The 13,898-nt window shown below is 55.5% G+C and overlaps 1 protein-coding gene across 2 annotated transcripts in view; it reads left to right on the top strand.

The window, feature by feature from the left end:
• Nucleotides 1–12,841, top strand: part of ARID3B (AT-rich interaction domain 3B) — a 46,055-nt gene extending 33,214 nt beyond the window's left edge. For both annotated transcript variants that reach the window (XM_063142898.1, XM_063142899.1), the window contains exons 5-9: nucleotides 858–1,041; nucleotides 3,256–3,515; nucleotides 5,059–5,316; nucleotides 5,944–6,051; nucleotides 6,229–12,841. In XM_063142898.1, the coding sequence (XP_062998968.1) occupies nucleotides 858–1,041; nucleotides 3,256–3,515; nucleotides 5,059–5,316; nucleotides 5,944–6,051; nucleotides 6,229–6,407 (989 nt within the window). In that variant the 3' untranslated portion in view covers nucleotides 6,408–12,841. The remainder of the gene's footprint in view (nucleotides 1–857; nucleotides 1,042–3,255; nucleotides 3,516–5,058; nucleotides 5,317–5,943; nucleotides 6,052–6,228) is intronic.
• The last annotated feature ends 1,057 nt before the right edge of the window (nucleotides 12,842–13,898 follow it).

Here is a 13,898-nt window from a genome sequence, read left to right as displayed (position 1 = left end):
TTCTTGGGTGCTGCTCTGGCTTTGGCGGGCTGCAATGACCGCAGTGAGCTTCAGTGTGAGGCGGCTTCGCCTGTTTTCTCCTTGTCCTCACATCTCCTCTGATGCCAATGAAGACTGTGGCCATCAATGGTTTTAGTTGCCTTTGGTGGGAGACTGTGAGATGGTATAGAAATGTAATAAATGAAAAATGAAATAAATGTGGCCCTCCAGATGAGGCTAGGCTGACTACAATTCCCATTGTCCCTGACCATTGGCTATGCTGCCTGGGCCTGATGGGAGTTGGAGGGCCACAGGTTGCCCACGCTGGCTTTGAAGAGCAGGCTAGGCAGTTCCACTGTGGCCGGGCCTCGCAGTGGCTGCTGTCCAGGGCTGCTCCACGGAGCCCTGGCGGCATCAGAGGCAGCAGGAGGCTTTTGAAACCAGCAGCTGTTGGGGGGGGCGCCTGCCTGCCCGCCCGCCCCCCTGCTAGATGCCACGCTCTGCGCATGGCCTTCCTGGATGCCCCCGCTCAGCCCCTGCCCTGGCATTGGAGGCAGCAGAGGGGGCAGGGGCAAAGGGGTGCACGTTTCAGTGACCCGCCTTTAGGTTTTGTGAGTGGGGGAGGAGGGCCGTGGGACTTTGAGCTCCGGCAGGCGGAGGCAACCGCTTTGGGCCGCATCACCCCTGACCGTTTGGCCCTTCTGACTGGGCCTGGTGGGAGTTGCAGTCTGTGGCCTCTAGCAGGCACCCTGGGCAAAAGGCTTTGTGGGAACGGCTCTTATGTCTTGAGACTGGGAGAGAGGCGGCCTGGCAGTGGGCCTTGCCCTGACCTTGCTTACCCCTTTCCTCCCTGTTGCCTTCTTGGTGTGTGGCTGCAGGAACGCCCATCAACCGCATCCCCATCATGGCGAAGCAGATCCTCGACCTCTACATGCTCTACAAGCTGGTGACAGAGAAAGGAGGGCTGGTGGAGATCATCAACAAGAAGATCTGGCGGGAGATCACCAAAGGCCTGAACCTGCCCACCTCCATCACCAGCGCCGCGTTCACCCTCCGCACCCAGTAAGTCCTGAGTTTCCCACATGCCCACGTAGACCCTCCCCGGGGTGGGCGGGGGAGACGGACATGACTTGGGCAGCAGAGAAACCAGTAACATCCTGGACATAGCACTGAACTGCAGTGAATCTTCTGATCTCCTCGCAGGCTGCCCCAGAGGGGGAGTGCGGGGGGGTGGGCGGGAGCCCCCAAGGCCGAAGCTAGCATGAGCTGACCTCTGAGCAGGCCCGTGGCTATATTTGTTGTTCACAACACTTTGGCGTTTCCTCGTAACTGTAGATGTTGGGCTTTATAGATAGGGTTTTGTTTTCTTGTTAGCTTTTTAGTCTGCACCTGATTGGACTGAGGACTTAATGGAGTTCTTCCCACTCCCACTTTCTGGGGGGTGGGGTGGGATGGGATGGGGGGGTTTAAAGGCATTTCCCATCTTCCTTACTATTCTCTCATTTATTCTCACAAGAGACTGACTGCTAAGGATAAATGAGGAGATGGGGTTCACATGTCACGCTGACCCATAGTGGGCGGCAGGCTACCACCTCCTGCGCTCCCCTATCCCAGCTTCCTTTGCGGCGGGAATGGAGGTTGCTTGAGGGGAGCCGAGCGGCGGCAGTGTTTGTGGCTGCTCTTGGCCGGCAGCCTCCGCAACCCACACTGTGCGACAAGCAGCGTGCTAGCCTGCCGTCGCTAAAATAACCGTCACTGCAGGCTGTGGGTTCTCAGGCTGGTTGGCTTATTTGGGGAAAATAATCCGTGGGGGGGGGGGACATCCGACAGACAACTCGCTTAACTCATCACGGGTTGTTCTAGAAAATGAATTTACTTATTTATTTATTACATTTTTATACTGCCCAATAGCCGAAGCTCTCTGAGTGGTTCACAAAAAATTAAAACCATAATAAAACAACCAACAGGTTAAAAGCACAAATACAAAATACAGTATAAAAAGCACAACCAGGATAAAACCACGCAGCAAAATTGATATAAGATTAAAATACAAAGTTAGAACAGTAAAATTTAAATTTAAGTTAAAATTAAGTGTTAAAATACTGAGAGAATAAAAAGGTCTTCAGTTGGCGACAAAAAGAGTACAGTGTAGGCGCCAGGTGGACTTCTCTGGGCAGCTCGTTCCACAGCTGGGGTGCCACAGCAGAGAAGGCCCTCCTCCTAGTAGCCACCTGCTTCACTTCCTTTGGCAGGGGCTCACGGAGAAGGGCCCCTGTAGATGATCTTAAGGTCCGGGCAGGTACATATGGGAGGAGGCATTCCGTCAAATAACCTGGCCCCAAACCGTTTAGGGCTTTAAATGTCAATACCAGCACTTTGAATCAGGCCCAGACCTGGACTGGCAGCCAATGAAGTTGTAAAAGGACTGGCGTAATGTGAACTTGCCGGCCAGGGTATGCTAAGCCTGGCTGAACAAGCCTGGCTTAGCATACTGTGTGAATCCAGTTCATGCCTGCTTTTAGATACGATGCCAAATCATGGCTCGGTGTTACATCTGAACCTCTATGCCGCCTTATAAACCATGATTTGCAAAGAGTTGCCAAACCAAGATATCAAACCATGTTTTGGAGCTGGTTTGCAAACCGTGGGTTACATTTACTGTTAGGTTTGAATTCATGGGTCATTGGGAAATGACACAGCTGGACAGCCCCCTCTCGGGGTGGGTTCCTGCACGGAGCAGGGGGCTGGGCTCGATGGCCTTAGAGGCCCCTCCCACCTCTACGAGGGGTCTATGAAATGGCAGGCAGGGCCATTGCTCTGCCTCCAGGGGCTGCTGCACCATGGAGACGTGAATGAACTTAGGGAGCCCAGCACGGAGCAGCTGGGAGATAAACCCAGGCAAGCAGCTCTCAAGCCTCCGCTGCCTGCTGTAGTTCAAACCAGAATGGAGGCTCTGAACTACGGTTCGTACGAACTACGGTGTGCTGCGATGTCTAAATTGACCCTGTAGCTTGGCCAAGGCAACTGTATGGTTCTTGTAACTAAGCGACAGACTGTTTATTTTACTGATGTCCAGCTGGAACCTTGAGCCCATTATTCCGTGTCCTGCACATACAATCCATGAAACAAGCCACTCGCCATCAAAGAAGATACAACACACAAGGAAATAGGGGTGGGGAGGGAAAAGGGAGAGCAGAGGGTTCTGTCCGCGGGGCTTCTCCCATCCAGGTGGACATTGCCTACTCTTACTTGGTGGCTTGCTTTCCTCCCCTCCAGGTATATGAAGTACCTCTATGCCTACGAATGTGAGAAGAAGTCCTTAAGTTCTCCCACGGAGCTGCAGGCCGCCATTGATGGCAACCGGCGGGAAGGCCGGCGGCCCAGTTACAGCTCCTCCTTGTTCAGCTACTCCCCGGCGGCCACGGGGGCCCCATCGCTCCTGTGCCCTCCGAAGATCCGCTTCCCCCTCGTCGGCCTCGCCCCCGGCAGCGGCACCAGCAGCTCCCCCCTGCCTCCAGCGGGCGCGCTCAGGAAAGGTCAGTCAGGCAGCCTGGTGGTCAGTTGCGTGGCCTGACGGGCCGAGGGCCCGTGCTGGCCAGAAGTCGGGGGATTGACTGGCCGGGACGCTGAGCACCGGCCAATGGGGATCACCCGGAGGCCACAGGCAGACGCAGCGGCTGGGTCCCCGACTGGTCGAAGGATCCCAGCCAGCGGCGTGGTACGTGGGAGAGCCGCCACCAGGGGCCCTCTGCTTGGCCACGGAAGTGGCGACGTGTGTGTGTGGAAGGCTGTGCCTTGCATGGCCTTGGAACTGTTTGGGGGCGGTGGGGGAGGAGCCCCTTTGAAGGCCACCCGTCTGCGGCTGCCTTCCCTGGCCACCCCGCTCTTCCCTTGTGGGTCTGAGAGAGGCTTGTGTTTCTCACCTCCTGAAGGGCTCTGTGGGATTTCTGGCTTCGTTCCACCTCCTAACCCAGCTTCCCCAACCTGGGGCCCTTGTTGGATTGCGGCCCTGTTCTGCCCAGCCAGTACGGTTGTTGGCCAAGCTGGCTGGGAATGATGGGAATTGCGGACCAACACATCCGGAGGGCATCAGGTTGGGGGAGGCTGCGCTGACTGCTTTTAAGGGCCTCCCTTCCCCTCCCCTCCCCGCCCCCCGGGGTCAACCTGTAGGGCTTCCGTGGAAAGGCCTCCACCGCCAGAGGCTGGGTAGGAGGCAAGGAAAGAGGAGGCCTTTTTGTGGTGCCCCCCCCCCCCGATGATGAAATTCCCTCCCCAGGGAGGCTTGTGCCAGGCCTGGCATATTCCCTTCTAGGGCACCGGGTTGAGGGGGGTTTTGTTTTCCAAGGCATTTTAGCTGCAGTTACTATTTGTTTTGGGTTTTTTTAGTTCCAACGGAAAAGGATTTCCACTGAATTGTTTTTGAAGTTGTAGCGGAATTGGGAACCGCTTTTTCTTTTACTTGTGTATTTTCATTCTGTAATTGTTTCCTGTCGTAACTCCTTCTTGTGCACCACCCTGGGTTTGAGTTATGTGAAGGGCGGTATGCAAAAAAAACGGGGAGGAAAAGGGTGTCTTTGCACCATGCAGCATTTAGGCTTGCTGGCCAGGATGGCTGTCTAGTACCTCCCGGATGGGAGCCGGTCCGCCTCTGTAGGCCAGTTGCTGGGGGGCGTGACGGGGGGTGGGGGTGCTGCTGCCGCCGCTGGTGGCCTTCCCGTGGGGACCTCGGGTTGGCCGCCCACCGTGAGAGCAGGGCAGCTGGACTAGGTCGGCTTGTGGCACGATCCCCTGTGGCTCTTCTCACGTCCTTCAGCCCCAAGTGCTTTCGCCTCTTTCCCCCGAGGCCTCCTTGCTAGTTACTCAGTGCCGGGTTTGTTGTCAGTGCAGGTGCAAACCAGCTGCTGCCCTAATGCAGAAAAGCTCGGGGCAGTTAATGCAGCAGCAGCAGCGGCAACTAGCGTTTGTAAAGCGCTTGCTTCTAAGTGCCGGCGAGTGGCCCTTTGGGCAGCGACCGCCCTCTGCTTCGCTCCAGGAAGCGGGCTTTCTCCAGGTCCTGAGTTTGTGCAATTGCCTTGATAGGTGACGGCATCCCCCTGACTGTGTCCACGCCAAATCGTATCGCCGTGCCTGTGGCCCTGGCAAGCCAGCAGGCCACCGTAGCCGCGGCCAGGACGGCCACGCTGGAGCAGCTGAGGGAGAGGCTGGAGTCCGCCGAGCCTGCCGAGAAGGTGGCACGGATGACGGAGGAAGAGCAGCGATTCGTCCAGCAGGCGTTTCAGCGGAACCTGCTCAGCATGGCGCGGCAGCTGCCCATGAAGATCAAAATCAACGGGCGAGGTGAGGCAGCGTGTCCCGGGCCATTGGCCTCTTGCTTTGCTGGGGCAGGGTCCTTGCACGCGCCTTGATCCAGCCACTGCACCCAGCGACCCTTTGCCCCATGTGGAGGACGGGATGTGGGGAGCTGGATGGCGCTTCTGGGTGCCAAGTCTCCGGTGGGCAGGTGCGCCTCTCTCGGGCCCCGTTGGAGGCTGCTTCGGGGCTGCTGACAGCCAGGAGCTGCCCCAGCTGGAGGGGGTGGGGGGAGGGGGTTGGCCCAGCCACAGTACCAGGTGGATCCCTCAGTCCCACGTGGGTCTAAACCCCTCGGTGCACGCCTTCCAAGGCCTGCCAGCTTTTCCTTTCCCGAGCACCACGCTGTAGCCCTGGTAACAGTCTGCGGTTATATAGGTCTGTCTGTATATTTCTTGGTGAAGTATTCATAGGCGGAGGAAAGAACGAGAGCACGGCCTCTGTCCGTGGGCCAGCCATCCTATAAATGGAAAGGCGGTGGAAGTGGGGGGGCAGGGGGAGATGGGGGTCATTCTCAAGTTGGGTCACTGCACCAGGGAACCCCCACGAACGGACCAGCAGCACCCAGCGCTCACTGGTCCTCTCTCCCTCCCTGTCTCCCCCCCCCCCCCCCAGAGGATAAATCCGACTCTGCAGCAAGTGCAGCGGCAGCATTGAATTGGGCCCCTTCTGGCTTTGGAAGCATTAATATGTCCGTGGAGATCAATGGCACAATCTATGCAGGTGAGAGAGGGTTTGCATGTGGAAACGGGGAGGGGAGGGGGGTGTTCTTGGAACAGGGGCTCCGGGCTCCTCTGCTTTGGCCCTTGACTCCCTCCCCGCAGCCCCAGGACGGGAAGCACTGCCCGAGGCTTTCTCTGGCGAGCCTGCTAATCGCCCACCCCTGTTCCTGCCCCACAGGAGTCCTGTTTGCCCAGAAGCCGGTGGTCCACCTCATCGCCGGGTCCAGCGCCCAGAGCAGCGGCGGGGGCAGCAGCGGCGGGGGCGGGGGCGGCTCCTCCTCCTCGCACTGCTCACCCAGCCCCACCTCCTCCAGGGGCACCCCCAGCGCCGAGCCCTCCACCAGCTGGTCTCTCTGAGGAGAAGGAGGAGGAGGAAGCCGGTGGGCCAGCCGGGCAGGCGTGTGTGCAGGCGTCCTCCCCTCTGGCCTCCACCGGCTCCTCAAGGCGCGACTGGAGTCCCGCTGGCCACCTCGCCTTGAGGGACCTGCTCCGCGACTGGCCTGTGGTGGAGGAGGACCGGAGAGTCCATGCCGGCCACATGGCTCACTGCCCGTGTAGCCTTTCTTCAGGTCTTGCTGTGTCCTCTAGGGAAAGAGGGTGGGGGCGGACACAGGGCGTGTTTCAATCAGGGACTCTCTGGACGGGCCCCCGTGCATTTCTGTAGATGACTGAGCGTCGCCACCGTAAGCAAAAGGCCGAGGCAAGGAACCCAGTTTTCAAGCCAGGACCCCCAAGAATTCCTCTCCCCCCTCCCCCCCCCCACCCTGGCAACATGATTGCAGTGTATTGACAATCCGACCCACAGAGGCCAGAGGGTGGGGAGGGGGTGGGAACGTGACTCTTTTCTCTCCCCTCCCACAGCCACGCCCTTAGAATCTGCCTTTGCAGCGCGCTCTCAAACGCCGCCTTGACCCTGCTGTGCTTCGTTGGCGGGCGATCCTAAGCGTATCCCTCTTCCTGGGCGTTCTTCCATCTTGCCTGCTGGCTGCCTTGGGCTGGAAGGGCCGGGGCATTCCTTGCCCCTTCCCTGTCCTCCTTGGGCTTTGGTCTGCCACCTTCCTCCGGGGGATGGTGAGACCTCCGCATCTGCAGCGTGGAGCAGCACGATTGGGGCGGGGGGGGGGGGTGGGCGGCCTTTCGCAGCCAGACTGCAAGCGGAGCCGTAGGGCGGCAGGCGGGCTCTTCTCCGCAGCTTTACCCGGCCTTTGCTGCCATGGGGCGTGCCGGTCCCCGGAGGCTGTTCAACAGCCTCACTCTTTCGGGCGCCTTCCTTCATGCTTTGATCTGTGACGTTTCTTGGCTCTGTTCTTTCCATCCCGGGGATGAATGGAGATGTGGGTCTTTTTTAAAAAAAATAATCAGTTCTTGCCAGCCAAAATTCTAATGAGATCCCCCCCCCCCGAGAGGCGCTTCTGTTTCCCCCTCCCTCCCTCTCTCGGCCTCTTTATCTCCCAGAAATAGAGTGGGGACTTGGAGGACCCGGATGCTGGAAGTGGCCGGTTTGCCCCGCAGCACCGCCCATGTTCACTCGCCTGCTGAACCCTGTGGCAAGGACCCCTGTGGCCCTTTGCGTGCCTGCGTAGCCCATGCAGTGGGGAGCTGGCTGCTCCCTGAGCGTTTGTGGGGCATCCCAGGGGGCTGCATCGGAGCCCTGCAGCCAGAGGCGTCCTGATGCCTCCCCGTGGTTTCCCTTTCCAGGTCCTCTGGCTGATATCTTGGCTGCCACATCTCTCCCCCTGTCCCCTCGTCCCCCACAAATGGATTCCTCTGCTTTTTTGTTTGTTTGTTTTCCCCTATGCCTGCCTTCCCCAACGGGGCATCCTCAAGCTGGCTGGGGATGATGGGAGTTGTGGTCCAACCCATCAGAAGGTTCCCCACTTGGGGAAGGCTGCCCCTCTGCGCACCCGCCCTCCTGTGCCTCCCTGGAACACCCCCCCGTGTCTTTCCGCTCTGCCCTTACAGCTGACTGCCCCGCCCCCCCCCCCCCGCCTGTCCATCCGTCTATTGGATGGACAAGCCCCGTCTCCTTGCCAACAGGGATCAGGCCCCCCCTCCACCTCTTACCCTGGCAAATCTCGGTCATCCTACAGGTCTGCACCGGCTTTTCCAGAGCAGACGAAATACCTCAGAAATATGTACTTATTGCTGTGTTTGTTGGTTTTATTATTTTTTTCTGCTCTTCTGGAAGGATTTGCATATGTTAAAGCTTCTTTTTATATGTCTTGTTGACTGCTTTTTATTTTTAATTTTATATATTGTAGCACCAAAGACACACCCAAAAAGAAAAAGAAAAAGGCAACCGCCTGGGTGAAGGATCAGAAAGCTTTGCTGTATTCAGCGTAGCATGGAGGCACTTGGGGCACTTGGTGTCTCAGGCGCGGGGTGCTAGGAGGTGATGGCGGCGGCGGCAGGCTAGTTCTTCCTCAACGGGATCGTCTCTCGCTTGTTTGTGGCAGGGGCAAGTTCTCCTAGAGGGGTTTGTGGCCTGGGCCTAGAACCTCCAGCAGGCCATGCTACTTTCCTCCGGCTCTTGTGCCATTTCAGCCTTGCCCAACCCTAGAATGCCCCCCACCCCGACTGTTTTTCCAAAGCGGAATTTGGCCCCCAGGCTGAAAGAGGTTCAACACCCCACCCCACCCGATTTACGAGTTCAGGATTTTGCAAAGTGATTCCACGTTAGGTACATCCTGATGACTCCAGCTTTGGTCACGTTCTTGTTTACTTGTTGTGACTCTTGAGGTAAAAATCCGGCCACACGTAGGATTAATTCTCAGCTTGTTGAGACTACTCTGGTTCTTGTAGGATCCAAACCCATGTGTGCACAGTAGATTTTAACTCCAGCACCAAACCGTTTCGGCAAACAACTGAAAGGCAGTGGAGGCCTGTCTAACAAGAGAGTTGCTCCCGCTTTATTGGCTACTTCATAGCAACGGTGGTTTCCCAGGGGAGGCCAGGCCTCCAGTGTAGGACGGCAGCATTCCAGGCACTTTGGTCCCTGGGAAGCTGCGGAATTGTGTGGCACTACTTGCTGTCGGCCCGGATTCTTCCCTTGGCATCAGCCGTGCCTCCGGACAAATGCCTGCAGAGGAAAGCGCTCCTGGGGAGTTGCATATGAACATATTGATAATGAATGAATCAAGCAAAATAAAAAAACTTCCTCTCTGGACAGATCTTTGTGCACAGAACGCTGGTGCTGCTCACATTGGTTCCTCCAGAAAGAAACATCATTCTGTGTTCAATTTTGGTACAGCGTTTTTCAGGTATGTTCCTCTGCAGTAACACGTCCAAAGGCCCTGCTCCCACAGAGGAACGGGTTGTTTGAAACACACACACACACACACCACGGAACAGGCTGGGTGGCGAACAGCCTCCCCAGATGTGTTTCTTGTCTCCTCCGTCCTTGAGAGCGTCTGGTGGACGGATGCTGACGGCTCCTTCCCAAAGGTAGCCTTGTCAGCAGTTTCCGCTGGCCTTCCACAAAGCCAATTTCAGCCTTGACTCTGCCCAACCTTCCTTTTCAACTAATTTGGCCGTTTTCCAGCAGAAGCCATATTGAGCAAAGCAACAGCACGTTTGTCCGTCCACAAATCAGATTTGCCAGAATGACAAAGCCTACAATTCCCGTGGAAAGTCCTGGGTCTGATTGTAAATGTTAGTCCTGGACCAGGGGTAGCACCGGATGGGTCACATCTTAGCTGCTCTTCAGCCAAATTTTAATCAAGGTGTGGTCAATAGCCTGTCCAGTGTATGTGTGTTTGTGCGTATAAGAGAGAGATTCCGCACTCCAGTGTTATCTCTCTTCATCCAACAGCTACTTCAAAAAGCAATGAGACTTTGGATATTTCCCAGCAGGCTAAAACTGTCCATTAGAATTTAAGAGGAGGAGGAAAAGGAAGAGGAGGAAATGAAAGTAGCCTAATGCTTCAATTCGGACCAACTCAGCAAGCTTTGGAGCTCTCCAGAGCTCTTCTGCATCCCATCTGAAGAAAAGTTTTGGCAAACTTGTGAGCTTGCGCATTTTTGTGATGTTTCCGTTGGCCTGATGAAGGCATCACGCTACTTTTGGCTATTTCCTGCACATGGCATCGTGCCATCCTGTCAAGGACATTCCAGAAAGACGGAAGGATCGCTTGCCAGGCTACCTCTCGAGCACATCTTTTGAGAAGAAATTCTGCCCCCGTCTCCGGTTGATAACCTCATTCTCCGCCCCCTGCCCCCCACCCCACCCCACTGCATGCGTGCCGTGACCAGGAAGCTCCTTCACGCGAGGTGCTGCAGAGCTTTTGGTCTGTCAGAAGACCCTTCCGGCCCCTGCCCCCGCCCCTACTTGGCTTCCCTTAGCCTCCCACTGCTCCAGTGCCTGGCTGTCCCTCCCTTCGAAGAGGGTGACGAGAGGCCAGCTGGAGGCTGGGCCCATCCACATCCAGGACTTGCCTTCCGTTCACACGGGGCACTTTTTAAAGACCCCCGCTGCTCCCATTTGGCCTGAAAGCCCCCCAGCTCCAGGGGCAGGAGCCTGTGGTGAAATAACGTCTCGATAATAGTAACGCCACACCGCAGGCACAGCTGACCTGATGAATTCCACCAGCTGATGTCTTGTAGAGGACGATGAGATTGCGAAAGGTGCTTCTGGCTTGAGCTTTGTCCACCTGGCTTCACCATCTGCTGTTTTTGGCCCGTTGCTTTTCACTTCGAACTGTGCAGGAGGAGTTCTTCTGTGAATCTTCCGAAGCGTTTGGGTGCCTGAAGTTATTTAATTGTGTGTAATTTTTCTCCAGTGGCATTTAGCAGAGCAGTGGCAGTGGTTGTGTTCCAGCTTGTGAAGTGGCGCTCCCAGCAGTACTTCTGTGAAATCGGGATCGCCTCTGCATTTATTTGTTTTTTAAGAGTAGGTTTCTAGCCCTCATGTTTTGGAGGCTGGGGAAAACCTAAAGATGTGCCGTGTGGCTGAGCTTTCCTACAGGTCCTTCCTGCAGTATTCATTGAATCCCAGCTTTCCCTCTTTAGTCCTTTCCCAAGTGGAGCACAAAAAGCAAAACCCTGCCATCGTCTAAATGAAGTGACTGGTTTGCACACTTAGGTGGGTTTCCTCATTTCCAGATGGCGGGGTTGGGGAGGTGGGAGCAGGGATTTGCTTTTCCTGAACACTTTCTTTCTCATAAGCTTCTGAGAACAGTGAACTCTTGGGTTTCTTGCTTACTGTGGGTCAAAGTAGATGTAAAAGGAGCAGGGGCTGTTTCTTTTTTAATCTGGGCCTGCTCTGATCATGTATAAAGCAAGGGTGGGCAATTGGTTGTGTGTGTGTTTAACAAAAGGTGGGTGCCTGGTGAAGTAGAGCCGAACGCACACACGCACTGAACTCTTTCCTGAAGACAAAACCAAAACGGCTCAGCCCACTCTCCGTTTTATTCGCGATTTTGAGCAGACCTGGGTTTCAAAGAAACATGCCTCCAGCCGCCACGCCTGATCTGGTCCCGTTGCGCTTGCGAACGTTTGCATTCCTTGCACAGAAAATGGCTTGGATCCCGGACGTGGCCTCCGCACCACAAGAGTATTCGTGCCTGTAAGCTTCTTACGCTGCGAAACTGGAACTAGGCAGGGAACGAAAGGGTTGTTCTTACCCAGTTCAGGGAAAAGGGTAGATTTGTGGATTTGTAACAATATATATAAATAAATATATATATATAAATATATATACCTCATTAAAACAAGCTGCAGCATCCAACCTGGACCCGAGATTGTTTTCTGGGTCAGCCGTTTTGGACTGTGAACATCCACCCGCCTCCGTCTCCACCCTGTTTCTGATGCTGATTCGCTTGACTGGAGTTGTGTAGCTGTTCCTGCTGTGCTGCGGGGCTTGGGGCGGACGGGTCAAGAAACCAGCAGCGGGTTTTGACGTGGGGCTTCACCCTGTCGTACCTGACTCTGGACGTTAAAAAGATTGTATGGCACTCAGGGCTTTTGATATGATGGGGAGGGCTGTCTTCCCAGCAATGGTTTTCGTTGTGCAGGGCCGCTTCCCTTTTCCCTCCTCCCAAGTGTTCTGCCAGGGAGCTTTGTGGCGAGAGGCCATGCCGGAATCGAGTCCCTGTGCTTTTGGCCTCAGGCAGGTTTGGCTGCCTGGCTGAACCGTGCCAGAGCTCCCGAAGGCGTGCGAAGCTGCCTCCTGCCGAGTCGGAAGCCCAGGCCCAGGCTCAGCGCCCGCATTGTCCCACAACTGGCAGGGGCCCTTCCTGGTGGTCTGCCCCAGGTCCTTTTCTGCCGTCCGTCTGGGGGTTGAGCGTTGGGCTTCTGCACACGCAGCTGCTCAGCTGCTGCTCCTCCGCTGTGCTACGGCCCCCCTCTCCAACTGCCGTGGGCCTGTCGGGCCCCAGGGCCTTTGGGGAGCACCAGGAGACGGAAGGGCCGGGACTCCTTCAGCCGTCACAGGGGCAAGCAGGAGCTCTTCTCCCGACACAGACGCTCAGGGTCCTCCCAAGCGAATGGGATCGGTCTGCGTAGCTACAGCCCTTTCTGGCGGCTGCTGCCGTGGCCTTGCAGAGCGATCCGAAGGAGGAGAGGAGGACGGCGCTGCTCCCAAACCGCCCCGCAGCAGCAGCCCTGCAACTAGTTCTTTTTTTCTTAACTATTTAAAGGAAGAAATAAAATGTGATAGCCTAGATGGTGAATAAATAAATACCTCAGACGTCTCCTTCCAGCAAGTGTCTGTATATGTTGTTGGTGGATTTTTTTTCTATCTTACATGTTATCTGAATGTTTATATTCCAATAAACTTCTACCTCTTCATACGATGGCCGTGTCCCTGTTTCTCTTGGCCCGTTGTGTTTCCTTGGTTCCTCCAGGGCCGTTCTCCACCCTGAGCAGGTCTGGCCTCACGTTGTTGTGCACTTTCTCAAGTGTGAATTTGCAAACATCTGGGAAGTTAGAAAAAATCCAGTTCCGTCAATGAGCAGGCGATGGAGCAGAAGGCACCTGACAGCCCGCAAAATGCCGACGGAGAGGACCTGGCAACGTCCGTACGTGCCTACTTCGCGCATGACCGTGGACGCGCACACCTTCCTTGCACTGTGATCGCACCGCTCTAGCGCATGATTGGCTTTCTGCAAACAAATAACGGCATAAGCTGCGGCACACTCTGCCTGTTCTGCTGTCTTGGAGCTCAGGACCACGTCTCCAAGGCTCCCGTGCAGAGAACCATGGCACCAGTTGTGCGTAAATGCCATCGTCCATGTGCTTATTCTCGGTCAAACTAGTAAAACAAAACAAAGCAAAATCCATCAACAAAAGAAAAATACCCGTGAAAAAGGTGACACACAAATAATCCCATTCGATATGTCATTTATGACGGGCTATCCAAGTCCACTATTTCATATAGAGTGTTTTATTTGCCCTTTACAGATTTTGTCTCGCTAGCAAAACAAATAAAATGAAAACACGTGCTGTTTATTTTACTGAAGCGAAAGCTACACTGTTAAGCTGAACTCTGACCGAGAGTCTGGCTAAAGTTTGCCACAAGGGATGTGAGCTGGAACCCTGTGAGGGGCCGGGACCCGGTCCCTAAAGCTCTTCACACATCAGCCGTTGCTGTGAGATGTTTACATGGCAGGCCATGGCGGAGTGGCTCTCCCAGGTGGCTAAACCAGTTTGACAGATGGGAACTGGATTGCAAGTCAGAATTCACATTGGGTTTCGAAAGACATCTGGAAGGCCTTGAGCTACATCTGGGCATATTTTTACAGAATTAAAATCTTAATGAGAGTCACAATGACATTTTCATCTGGAGGAGATGAAGGGGGTTGAGGCGCCGTGAGCGAGTGCCAGGCTTTCCCCCCACTTCTCCCTCTTAGG

The sequence above is a fragment of the Elgaria multicarinata genome, chromosome 16, assembly GCF_023053635.1.
Source record: "Elgaria multicarinata webbii isolate HBS135686 ecotype San Diego chromosome 16, rElgMul1.1.pri, whole genome shotgun sequence".
In the NCBI taxonomy this organism is placed as follows: Eukaryota; Metazoa; Chordata; class Lepidosauria; order Squamata; family Anguidae; genus Elgaria; species Elgaria multicarinata.
Note: the sequence above shows the minus strand (reverse complement) of the source record. Positions and strands in the feature narration are given on the sequence as shown.